Source organism: Salmo salar, chromosome 03, assembly GCF_965601325.2.
Source record: "Salmo salar chromosome 03, fSalSal1, whole genome shotgun sequence".
Classification (NCBI taxonomy): domain Eukaryota; kingdom Metazoa; phylum Chordata; class Actinopteri; order Salmoniformes; family Salmonidae; genus Salmo; species Salmo salar.
Window position 1 is genome coordinate 14,301,758 of NC_138293.1, and position 13,358 is coordinate 14,315,115.

Sequence of the window (13,358 nt, forward strand, 5' to 3'; positions counted from 1 at the left end):
AAGGCAGAGCTTTACCTAGCAGAGACTTGTAGATGACCTGGAGCCAGTGGGTTTGGCGATGAGTATGAAGCGAGGGCCAGCCAACGAGAGTTTGTACAGGTCGCAGTGGCGGGTAGTATATGGGGCTTTGGTGAAAAAACAGATGTCACTGTGATAGACTGCATCCAATTTGTTGAGTAGAGTGTCTCCTATTTTGTAAATGACATTGCCGAAGTCGAGGATCGGTAAGATGGTCAGTTGAATGAGGGTATGTTTGGCAGCATGAGTGAAGGTTGCTTTGTTGCAAAATAGGAAGCCAATTCTAGATTGGAGATGTTTAATGTGAGTCTGGAAGGAGAGTTTAAAGTCTAACCAGACACCTAGGTATTTGTAGTTGTCAACATATTCTAAGTTGGAACCGTCTAGAGTAGTGATGCTGGACGGGCGGGCAGGTTCAGGCAGCGATCGGTTGAAGAGCATGCATATAGTTTTACTTGCATTGAAGAGCAGTTTGAGGCCAAGGAAGGAGAGATGCATGGCATTGGAGCTCGTCTGGAGGGTAGTTAACAAAAAAGGGCCAGAGGTATACAGAATGGTATTGTCTGCGTGGAGGTGGATCAAAGAATCACCAGCAGCAAGAGCGACATCATTGATGTATGCAGAGAAAAGAGTCGGCCCGAGAATTGAACCCTGTGGCACCCCCATAGAGATTGCCAGAGGTCCGGACAACAGGCCCTCCGATTTGACACACTGAACTCTATCAGAGAAGTAGTTGGTGAACCAGGCGAGGCAATCATTTGAGAAACCAAGGCTGTTCAGTCTGCCAATAAGAATGTTGTGATTGACAGAGTCGAATGCCTTAGCCAGGTCGATGAATATGGCTGCACAGTAATGTCTCTTATTGATGGCGGTTATGATATCGTTTAGGACCTTGAGCGTGGCTGAGGTGCACCCATGACCAGCTCTGAAACCAGATTTCATAGTGGAGAAGGTACGGTAGGATTCGAAATGGTCGGTAATCTGTTTGTTAACTTGGCTTTCGAAGACTTTAGAAAGGCAGGGTAGGATAGATATAGGTCTGTAGCAGTTTGGGTCTAGAGTGTCTCCCCCTTTGAAGAGGGGGATGACCGCGGCAGCTTTCCAATCTATGGGAATCTCAGATGATAAGAAAGAGAGGTTGAACAGGCTAATAATAGGGGTTGCAACCATTTCGGCAGATAATTTTAGAAAGAGAGGGTCCAGATTGTCTAGCCCGGCTGATTTGTAGGGGTCCATATTTTGCAGCTCTTTCGGAACATCAGCTATCTGGATTTGGGTGAAGGAGAAATGGGGGAGGCTTGGGTGAGTTGCTGTGGGGGGTGGAGGGCTGTTGATCAAGGTAGGGGTAGCCAGGTGGAAAGCATGGCCAGCTGTAGAAATATGCTTATTGGAATTTTCAATTATAGTGGATTTATCGGTGGTGACAGTGTTTCCTAGCCTCAGTGCAGTGGGCAGCTGGGAGGAGGTGCTCTTATTCTCCATGGACTTTACAGTGTCCCAGAACTTTTTTGAGTTTGTGCTACAAGATGCAAATTTCTGCTTGAAAAAGCTAGCCTTAGCTTTCCTAACTGCCTGTGTATATTTGTTCCTAACTTCCCTGAAAAGTTGCATATCACGGGGGCTATTCGATGCTAATGCAGAACGCCACAGGATGTAACAGTAAGAGACTGTTATATCAGTTCACCGTATGACCACCAATCACTGTGTGATTTTCTCAGGCAAATGACAAATCATTTTGAGAGGGAGAGTGTTTATGTATCTAGTTGACAGGGACAAAGCACATTCACAGACATTTACATTTTCACATTGATGTATTTGGTATTTATTATAATCCCCTTTAGCTGTTGCTGAGGCAACTACTCTTCCTGGGGTCCAAACATGAAACAAAATAACAAATAAAGTACAGAAGTATACAGAACTACATTTACATTACAATTGAGCCATACAGCAGACGCTCCCATCCACAGTGACCCACAGCCAGTACATTCATCTTAAGATAGCCAGATGAGACAACCACATATCACAGTCGAATCCTAACCACATATCACATACATAATACAACACATATTACAATGCAGAAAACAATACAAAATTCATAAACATGTCTGTGTCTCTTCACAGTCTCTATCCTGCCATAAGGTGGTCTTGTATCTGTTAGCTTGAGTTACCTGGGGTGGCAGAGAGTTCCATGTAGTCATGGCTCTATTTAATACTGTGTTTCCCAGCCTCTGTTCTGGCCCTGGGGAATGTGAAGAGACCTCTGGTTGCATGTCTTGTCTGGTACCAATGAGTGTCCGAACTGTGAACCAACTGCCTAAACAGACAGTTCAGTAGCTTCAACACATCAACATCTCACACAAAGACCAATAGTGATGCAGTCAATCTCTCTTCAACTTTGAGTCAGGAGAGATTGACATGCATGTCGTTGACATTTGCCCTCTGTGTACATCTAAGTGCAATACGTGCTGCTCTGTTTTGTACCAACTGCAACATACTGTATGTGAAAATATCAAATCAAACTTAAGGCCCCCATGCAGTTATTTCAATGTCATTTATTAATAGTTACTGTGTGTGTACATTTGATAAAAATAACTCAAAAGTATATTTTTTATATTGTATTTCCCTGAGCCTCTTTTGGACATTGAAATTCTCAGTCTGATCGTGTGGGCGTTAGGAAACAAATGTGAAGATATTTACATAAACAGCCCTGACTGGCTGATAGGATGGTCTAGAGACCACCCACTTACCCAAATGACATGACATTGGTCTATTATAATCAGATCTGATTGTGGCATCATGAACAGGCTGAAATTCCAGGTATTCTTTTCAAACAGCTCTCACACAAAAGGGCATTATCATCATTCTCAGAATTTCAGAGTGTTAAATCGACCTAATATGGTGGAAATAATCTTAAAACAACTGGAAAATCAAATTTTAATTGCACTGCCCCTTTAATTTCAAATGCATTGAAAATCGCAACACAATTTGCATACAAACAATCAAATTAAAATGATGAAGCAAACAGGAAGCAGTAAAAAGGATGAATAAAATAACATAAAACACAGAGGATGTCTAAAACAATCACTGGTTAAAGGCCAACCTAAAAGGGGGTGGTTTTAAATGACACCCTTTATAGGGAGTTTATCATGACATCATTAATGCTTATTTAATTATTTACAACTGTGTAAAAAAAACAGTTAATAGACAGTTATAATGCCTTGGTCAAAAGGTGTGATACCTTATTCAGTGCTTGCCAAAAAGTGAGACAATATTTATCTGCAGATATTAACATGCAATTAAATGACATTAAGACAAGAAGTCAGGGTAACACATCTGATGGAAGAGAGAAGCCAGGGAAACACATCAGAATGAAGAGAGAAGTCAGGGAAACACATCTGATTGAAGAGAGAAGTCAGGGAAACACATCAGAATGAAGAGAGAAGTCAGGGAAACACATCTGATGGAAGAGAGAAGTCAGGGAAACACATCTGATGGAAGAGAGAAGTCAGGGAAACACATCTGATGGAAAGAGAGAAGTCAGGGAAACACATCTGATGGAAGAGAGAAGTCAGGGAAACACATCTGATGGAAGAGAGAAGTCAGGGAAACACATCTGATGGAAAGAGAGAAGTCAGGGAAACACATCTGATGGAAGAGAGAAGTCAGGGAAACATCTGATGGAAGAGAGAAGTCAGGGAAACACATCTGATGGAAGAGAGAAGTCAGGGTAACACATCTGATGGAAGAGAGAAGTCAGGGTAACACATCTGATGGAAGAGAGAAGTCAGGGTAACACATCTGATGGAAGAGAGAAGTCAGGGAAACACATCAGAATGAAGAGAGAAGTCAGGGAAACACATCTGATGGAAGAGAGAAGTCAGGGAAACACATCTGATGGAAGAGAGAAGTCAGGGAAACACATCTGATGGAAGAGAGAAGTCAGGGAAACACATCTGATGGAAGAGAGAAGTCAGGGAAACACATCTGATGGAAGAGAGAAGTCAGGGAAACACATCTGATGGAAGAGAGAAGTCAGGGTAACACATCTGATGGAAGAGAGAAGTCAGGGAAACACATCTGATGGAAGAGAGAAGTCAGGGAAACACATCTGATGGAAGAGAGAAGTCAGGGAAACACATCTGATGGAAGAGAGAAGTCAGGTTAACACATCTGATGGAAGAGAGAAGTCAGGGAAACACATCTGATGGAAGAGAGAAGTCAGGGTAACACATCTGATGGAAGAGAGAAGTCAGGGAAACACATCTGATGGAAGAGAGAAGTCAGGTTAACACATCTGATGGAAGAGAGAAGTCAGGGAAACACATCTGATGGAAGAGAGAAGTCAGGGAAACACATCTGATGGAAGAGAGAAGTCAGGGAAACACATCTGATGGAAGAGAGAAGTCAGGGTAACACATCTGATGGAAGAGAGAAGTCAGGGAAACACATCTGATGGAAGAGAGAAGTCAGGGAAACACATCTGATGGAAGAGAGAAGTCAGGGTAACACATCTGATGGAAGAGAGAAGTCAGGGAAACACATCAGAATGAAGAGAGAAGTCAGGGAAACACATCTGATGGAAGAGAGAAGTCAGGGAAACACATCTGATGGAAGAGAGAAGTCAGGGTAACACATTGTGAGGACATGAAGCACATAATGCAGTTGTCTGCTAAAAACAGAGCTCAGTGCTCAATAGGCTGTTGGTGGCAAACGTAGTTCATGACATGTTTCTTGTGATTGGTTGCCAGTATGTGTACGTCCCTTGAGATTGGCTGTCAGTGACTCAGAGTTCTCCGGATTGGCTCACTGTAGAGTAGATGACAGTAGAGTAGGTGGGGCTTTGACCAATGTTGACAGCTGCATAGTCACCAGAACAAGTGGCCACTTTAGAGAAGGCGACTCTGGCTTCATTGAGGCAGCTGGGGTTCTGGTGGAAGTTGACGCTGGCATAGTTGAGAGAGTCAGAGGGGCTAGTGGGTAACTTGGTGGTAGAGTAGATGGTGGTGGTCTCACTACCTGAGCTGAACTGTAGGGGGCGGTCCTTTATTTCCTCACTGTCACCATCAGCATGACAACCCTGGAGAGGAGAGAAAGGAGGAGAGGAACGAGAGGACATGATGAGACAGGAACAACATAGATTAGAACATTCTTTCTCTCTCTCTCTCTCTCTCTCTCTCGCTCTCTCTCTCACTCACTCACTCACTCACTCACTCACTCACTCACTCACTCACTCACTCACTCACTCACTCACTCACTCACTCACTCACTCACTCACTCACTCACTCACTCACTCACTCACTCACTCACTCACTCACTCACTCACTCACTCACTCACTCACTCACTCTCTCACACACACAACGCCGCACGAAGGCCGGCCCACACACACTGACCTCTGTGTTTACCCTGGGTGCTGAGGAGTCAGCTGTGGAACATAGATTAGATAATTCTCTCTCTCTCGCTCTCTCTCTCTCACACTCACTCACACACACACACACACACACACACACACACACACACACACACACACACACACACACACACACACACACACACACACACACACACACACACACACACACACACTCAGTCAGTCAAACAGACAGGCCCGCGCACACACACTGACCTCTCTGTTGATCCTAGTGTCTGTGTTCACCCTGGGTGCTGAGGAGTCAGCTGTGGAACACAACACACACGTACACAGAGTGTCATACAATTCACACATGTTACTATTGGGCTGCAGAAGTCTGTTCAGGTGGTTTTCAGAGCCGTGTTCACAATGACACCTCTATTTCTCAACCAGGGTCAAAGGAGGATTGTATATGCAAATGTTTTCTTTGAAATGAAAACTGGGTGCAAAAATATTAATTGCCCCTTATTTAACACAGGTGTGTGTGTGTGTGTGTGTGTGTGTGTGTGTGTGTGTGTGTGTGTGTGTGTGTGTGTGTGTGTGTGTGTGTGTCACCTGTTTCCTTGTTGAATTTCCCTCTATAGACTATGAGCAGGCTGACCACAAGCAGGCTGACCACAAGCACCAATAGCAGCATGACCAGAATCCCAGATACTATGATGACCACTGATGTATCTGAACACAGACACAAACAGTACCATTAGAACACAAACTTTACAATCAGCACTTCTGTTCAACTTACATAGGGCCTTTTACACTAATATGTGAAGTAAGATATGCCTCTCTTCCTCATCAGATGTGTAACTTTTCTGTTTACATCCTGTCCTCACATTAGCCTTGGATGTGGTGGCCAACATTCATGCTTCATGTCTGGGTGCAGCTATTAGCATACTGTATACACCATAGTATGTAGACTGACAAAAGAAGGCTAGCTGTTCAAACTATACAGGAGATTCTCATCTAAACCATATTGCACACTTGAATTAGGCATCAATTCACAAATGTGTTGATATTTTTAAAGAGTTTAATTCTTCAGTTGGCTAACACAACAAATGCTGTGTACTGGTATTAAAGTTATTCTTGCAGGGACATGTGCTTTCGGAGAGACATAGTTTTGGTATGAGTGTCCCACCATAGTGTCCCACAATACCTGCAGATGTGTTCATTCAGTCTGATGTTGTCACACCCTGGCCATAGAGAGGGTTTTGTTCTCTATTTTGGTTAGGCCAGGGTGTGACTAGGGTGGGCGTTCTATGTTCCTTTTTCTATGTTTTAGTATTTCTTTGTTTTGGGCCAAGTATGGTTCCTAATCAGAGGCAGCTGTCTATCGTTGTCTCTGATTAGGAATCATACTTAGTCAGCCTTTTCCCACCTGTGCTTTGTGGGATCTTGTGTTTGTGTGGCTGCCTGTGAGCAGCCCAGAACGTCATGCTTCGTTTTCGTCTGTATTGTTTTGGTGAGTTTCATATTTATTAAACATGTGGAACTCTAAGAACGCTGCGCCTTGGTCTACTCCTTTAGACGAACGTGACAGATGTAGTCACCTAAGAGGAGGACAATCTTCAGTGTGAGGACCAGCAGGATAACCATGATGATGTGTGGCTCCCAACTAGTTCAAGTCTCTTTAGACCCTGGGAATCTCATTCCAAAGTCAGATTTGACCCCAGATCTGTGTCTTTACACTTCAAAAATGTGTTTACAAACTAGCATAGTGTAAAAAGGCTCATTGTTTATTCACCAGATCTGTTGTGTGATGATGGTGAAGACATGGATATGGGTGATGGTGAAGACATGGATATGGGTGATGGTGAGATGGAGTTGGCAGTAGGTGGTGAGGTGGTGGTGGTAGGTGGGGATGATAGAGCTGGTGACACTGGGTTTTAGAGGGAGAGAAAGAGACACATATAGTATGCTTGAGTGTGTGACAGGTGAAATTACTCAAATACTACCCGGGTTGGGGTCATTTCAATTACAGTCAATTCAGGAAGTAAACCAAATTCCAAAATGATTTGTCTTTATCTAGGTTTCCCTCCAATTGGTGACAGATTTTCATGCAAATATTATTAAATCTGCATAAAGAATAAGTGGTTTCCACTTATTAACAAACTTGTTGCGGAACGTGATGATGTACTTCACACAAAATGTACTTTTTCGCTTCAGTTTTCATGTACAGAATACAAATCTGAAGTTCAATGTGTTTCCATCTCATTTTCAACTCCACCAATAGTTTTCCCAAAAACTGCTGCGTTATATAGCGAATGTTTCACCTCTGGACTTGGCATGTGTGCTCTAGCCAACAGCTCAAAGATACAGTCGGCTGTGAGGGTACTGCGTAGACTAGTATACACTATGAGATTATTATGGATAAGTGTGAGAATATCTGATTGTCTCCTAGTTTACTTCGATATGATGTTTATTAAATAAATGTTAGTGCATAAAGGTGTTTCCACTGCTATTTCTCGCAAAATTAATTTTACCGACAAAAAGACCCAACCATGTCGAAAGAACAAATTATCTGTCAGCATTTATAAAATTGTACCGACACTTCCTGTTTCCATCACATCTGTCCTGATTTTTATATATATATATATATTTTTTTTTTGTCATATGGTACAACTTTACTCGCATAAAAACTGGATGGAAGCATGGTTAATGATAAGCATTAAAGAGAAGCTGAATTTCTGTATAATTCCTGAAATGTAAATGTACCCTGACCAATACTCACTGGCAGATGCATAGAAGGAAGTGTGGTTTCTGCTCTTCCTGTGCAGATATTGTAGTTGTCATTTAAAGATCCACATCTCTCTCTCATACATAGGAGCAAATACCCTAAATATACAACAGCTGAAGACTGAGTAATACTGGCAGGTTTCTGAATCCGAGACAGACGTATAAACATGCAATACATCACACAGAAAGTTACGTTTTGTCCTGATCAATCTGTCTCACAATGCAGAACAGGCTCATGCAATAGAACCCTTACTCTTGATATCTAGCTGGACTGTTGACGGGGTACGAAGAGTGTGGTTGTTCTGCACGCCACAGACATCTCCCAGCATCCTCTTGGATTAGGCTGGTGATGGTAACGCTGACAACGCTGACTGTCTTGTTGTCGAACAGTTAGAACCTCCAGTACTGGCTTTTGGTTGTCACTTTTACATGTCATTGTTTTCATGCTTTTCTTCATACACACAATGGATGGAGACTGACAGTTCTTCACAGCCTGTCACTTCAGTAAGGTTCTCACAACACCAATCTGTCATTTTAAACACATCTAACTTCCTTGTCTAATGTATTAATGATGTGATCTGTGTGGTGTGTTTGATCACATTGTTCATGAAAGTTGAATGACCTGTCCTCATTTAGGGTGGAATCTTGTTGAGATGCAGTTCCCTTAAAGGGAAAATCTGCAGATCAAACAACAAAGTCGGCACCCCATCACTGTTTTTGGTAAACAGCTGAGGGTTTGGGCTGGAGAAATTTAACCACTAACATTTATAAACAGAGCTATAGATGCAAGGACTGACCATCCACAAGATCAACATTGTAGTTTTAAACATGGTTTGAGTCTTTACAGTGTTTATGTTAAGAATTACATTGGTTACAAAAAATGGAGTAAAACAAGTATATTTTGAGTTTTAGTGGGTTACGACAGTTTAACTAAGCTCATGAGGCATTTATAAGTTATATTCTTCAAGAATCAATGGGCAAATATAAATAATTTAAAAGTACAGTATGTAGCAATCACAGATTGCCCCTTTAAGTCAACATGTACAAAACCCATGCATTGTGTCACTGAATAATGTGGATAAAAATGTACTAATGTGCAGGGATCTCAGGTTAGGATTCAGGACAAGTGTAGAAGCTTGATTAGGAATGTGTATTATAATATGTTTAGTTTGGAAGTGCTAAAGTTTTGAGAATGAAAGGTTTACAGTACCTTCAGAGACAATAAGGTTGATTTCAACGTAATGATCAGGTTTCCATGTGGCTGTTTCCTCTCCACACCAGTATCTCCCAGCATCGTTTAATGTCAAGTTCGTGATGGTTACAAGGAAGACACTTTCCTCTCTGATGTCCTTCAGAGAGTATCTCCCTCTAGAAGTGCTGTTTTCCCCCGCCTCAGTCTTAATAACTTTGTCTTTATAATAAAGAGAACAATCCCCTTTACAGAGGTACTTATGGTGGCTCCTCCACTCCTCTCTATAGGGGCATCTGATCTCTGCCTTGCCCCCCTCATATCCTTCCACTGTGATCAACTCTGCTGAACACACACTCCACACAGCAGCTGTAGGACACACCAACAGTCTCATTACAAACAGTACAAACAACCCAGCATCCATTTCACATACTGTAAAAGGGGATTCTACTCTGGTGAATGAGTTACACTGTAAAATGTTATAACCAAATGTATCCAACTATAGAGAGGAGTCACTGGAGATGTGTTCATTCAGTCTGATGTACTCACCTAAGAGGAGGACAATCTTCAGTGTGGGGACCAGCAGGATAACCATGATGACTTGTGGCTCCCAGCTAGTTCAAGTCTCTTTAGACCCTGTACATCCTGTTTACTCCAGTCCCCTCAATACTTCTACGTCCAGTTACCACCCAGTACAGGAAGGTCTGTTCCTGCAGTGTGCATGAGAACCACTCTGTTAGTGTGTTTAGTGCAGGAAGTCCTGCTGTTTAAGTACTTCCTGAAATCATTTCACTACTCTGTAAAACTTTTTAATAACATCCAGCAATAAACCGTATATGAGTCATTTATAAATAGCTTTCTCATCATTCATTAATCATAATATATATGGACAGTTATTCAAACAACTTTTAAAATATGTATTAATGGTTATTAATTAGGGTGGCAGGTAGCCCAGCAGTTAGGAGCATTGGGCCAGTAACTGAAAGCTTGCTGGTTCAAATCCCCAAGCAGACTAAATGAATAATCTGTCTGTGCCCTTGAGCAAGGCACTTAACCTTAAATGTTCCTGTAAGTCACTCCAGATAAGAGCGTCTGTGAAATGATGAAAATGTAAATGATTAATAACATATAGATCCTTATATTATAAACTTAGATATGGAATTATTTTAACTTAGGGATAGCCCCTTTTTTTTCAATTTTCACCTAAAATGACAAACCCAACTCTAACTGCCTGTAGCTCAGGCCCTGAAGCAAGGATATGCGTATTCTTGGTACCATTTGAAAGGAAACACTTTGAAGTTTGTGGAAAATGTGAATTGAATGTAGGAGAATATAATTGAATGTAGGAGAATACAACACAAATGAACCGTTTAAAAAAAAAAAAAACTACCATCTCAGCCTCCAGTATTTATGCTGCAGTAGTTTATGTGTCGGGGGGCTAGGGTCAGTCTGTTATATCTGGAGTATTTCTCCTGTCTTTTCCGGTGTCTTGTGTGAATTTAAGTATGCTCTCTCTTTTTCTCTCTTTCTTTCTCTCTTTCTCTATTTCTTTCTTTCTTTCTCTCTCTCGGAGAACCTGAGCCCTAGGGCCATGCCTCAGGACTACGTGGCCTGATGACTCCCTACTTTCCCCAGTCCACCTGGTCGTGTTGCTGCTCCAGGTTCAACTGTTCTGCCTGCGGCTATGGAACCCTGACCTGTTCACCGGACGTGCTACTTGTCCTAGAACTGCAGTTTTCAACTCTCTAGAGACAGCAGGAGTGGTAGAGATACTCTGAATGATCGGCTATGAAAAGCCAACTGACATTTTTTCCTGAGGTGCTGACCTGTTGCACCCTCGACAACCACTGTGATTATTATTATTTGAGCCTGCTGGTCATCTATGAACATTTGAACATCTTGGCCATGTTCTGTTATAATCGCCTCCCGGCACAGCCAGAAGAGGACAGGCCACCCCTCATAGCCTGGTTCCTCTCTAGGTTTCTTCATAGGTTCTGGCCATTATAGGGATATTGTTTTCTGTTTTTCTTAGCCACCGTGCTTCTACACCTGCATTGCTTGCTGTATGGGGTTTTAGGCTGGGTTTCTGTACAGCACTTTGTGACATCGGCTGATGTAAGAAGGGCTTTTTAAATACATTTGATTGATTGATTTATCTTTGAAATGCAACAGAAAGGTCCCGAAAGGTCCCAAATATAGCCATCACTCTAGTTGTAATTCCAATGGTGTCCACAAGAGGGCATCAGTGTATGTGCAAAGTTTCAGACTGATAACTTGAAGTATGAGCAAGCTACATGACATTTAGTGTGAAGTCACCCAGGTACATTTGGCCAAATCGTGAAGGACACGTTTACATTTACATTACATTTTTCTGCAAGAATATTGTTAAATCTATATATTTGGACTTTGATTTAGCTTTTACAGTATTAGTAGCCATATTGTAAATGGCTACCATTTGCAAAACACACAGTTTTCATAACTTTATAACTCTCCATATTCTTGCAAATTTTGTCCAAAAGAAAAAGGCTTGCTGTCGCACAAGGTTAGCAGCAAAATTGTGTGACAGATATGGGGTTGTGCGACAGATACACATAATCCCGTAAAGCCCAGCTCATTGGCTATCTAGCAAGCTTTGTTTGACTCCGATTGGTGCTTATTTGACAAAGTTTTAGTCAATCAAGTGAAGACCGCCCATGTCATCGGTGCGCCATGAAGGCGTCGTTCTCTGACCAAATTTGGTGTCCTATAGGATATACTACACTCCTAATGATATAGTGAAGTCTGGTTACGTTCTAGGATCTCTGAAGAATAAATACAAAAGTAATTTGACTGGTTGAAACAACGTTTAGGGTTAGATTTTCACAGAGACCTTTTTAGAATATGAAAAAGGATTTTATCTAACAAAACGACACTTCATGTTATCTCTGGGACCCTTGGGATGATAAATCAGAGCAAGATTTCAGAATGGAAGTACACATTTTACCTTCAGAGGTGAATTTATCAAACCTGTCGCGGTGAAAAGTGTATTGTTGTTTTTAGCTCTCCTCAAACAATAGCATGGCATTTTTTTTGCAGTAATAGCTACTGTAAATTGGACAGTGCAGTTATATTAACAAGAATTTATGCTTTCAGCCAATATAAGACACTTATATGAACCAACATTTGTTGTTTCTCTAAAATGTGTGATCATGAAACACGGCGCTACCTGATTTACAGTTGTCCCGTTGACAGAACGCCTATCCCTAAGAAGTTTTTCAATTTTCGCCTAAAATTACATACCCAAATCTAACTGCCTGTAAATCAGGCCCTGAAGCAAGGATATGCATATTCTTGGTACGATTTGAAAGGAAACACTTTTAAGTTTGTGTAAATGTAGGAGAATATAACACAATAGATCTGGTAAAAGATAATACAAAGAAAAAAAACAACCATTCTTTTGTATTTTCTGTTGTACCATCATCTTCGAAATGCAAGAGAAAGGCCATAATGTATTATTCCAGCCCAGCTGCAATTTAGATTTTGGCCACTAGATGGCAGCAGTGTATGTGCCAAGTTTTAGACTGATCCAATGAACCATTGCATTTCTGTTCAAAATGTTGTATCAAGACTGCCCAAATGTGCCTAATTTGTTTATTAATAACTTTTCATGTTCAAAACTGTGCACTCTCCTCAAACAATAGCATGGTATTATTTCACTGTAATAGATTGGACAGTGCAGTTAGATTAACAAGAATTTAACCTCTCTGGGCTAGGTGGGACGAAATCGTCCCACGTACTCAATAGCCAGTGTAATCCCGTGGCGCGATATTCAAATACCTCAAAAATGCAAAAACTTAAATTTTTCAAACATATGACTATTTTACACCATTTTAAAGACAAGACTCTCGTTAATCTAACCACACTGTCCGATTTCAAAAAGGCTTTACAACGAAAGCAAAACATTAGATTATGTCAGCAGAGTACCCAGCCAGAAATAATCAGACACCCATTTTTCAAGCTAGCATATAATGTCA

The 13,358-nt window shown here is 41.5% G+C and overlaps 1 protein-coding gene across 2 annotated transcripts; it reads right to left on the reverse strand.

Moving 5' to 3' along the window:
• Positions 1 to 2,555: 2,555 nt before the first annotated feature.
• On the reverse strand, positions 2,556 to 10,063 carry LOC106598870 (uncharacterized). 2 transcript variants are annotated; one of them, XM_014189884.3, is made up of 6 exons: positions 9,895 to 10,063; positions 9,367 to 9,714; positions 7,165 to 7,299; positions 5,982 to 6,101; positions 5,643 to 5,692; positions 2,556 to 5,095 (listed from the first exon to the last, which is right to left on the reverse strand). In XM_014189884.3, the coding sequence occupies exons 1-6, from the start codon at positions 9,938 to 9,940 to the stop codon at positions 4,802 to 4,804; spliced, it is 993 nt and encodes a 330-aa protein (XP_014045359.3). In that variant the 5' UTR covers positions 9,941 to 10,063; the 3' UTR covers positions 2,556 to 4,801. The 2 variants fall into 2 exon arrangements, with proteins under 2 accessions (XP_014045359.3, XP_082829410.1); XM_082973284.1 differs by lacking the exon at positions 5,982 to 6,101.
• Positions 10,064 to 13,358: the final 3,295 nt, after the last annotated feature.

What these genes read in the sequence shown, in the direction of transcription:
- LOC106598870 (XM_014189884.3), bottom strand. Translation starts at nt 9,940, where the DNA reads ATGGTTATCCTGCTGGTCCCCACACTGAAGATTGTCCTCCTCTTAG. An exon ending in CAACCTTATTGTCTCTGAAG is followed by an intron (nt 7,300 to 9,366) that starts GTACTGTAAACC and finishes TCTAAAACCCAG; the next exon opens with TGTCACCAGCTCTATCATCC. An exon ending in ATCATCACACAACAGATCTG is followed by an intron (nt 6,102 to 7,164) that starts GTGAATAAACAA and finishes GTCTGTGTTCAG; the next exon opens with ATACATCAGTGGTCATCATA.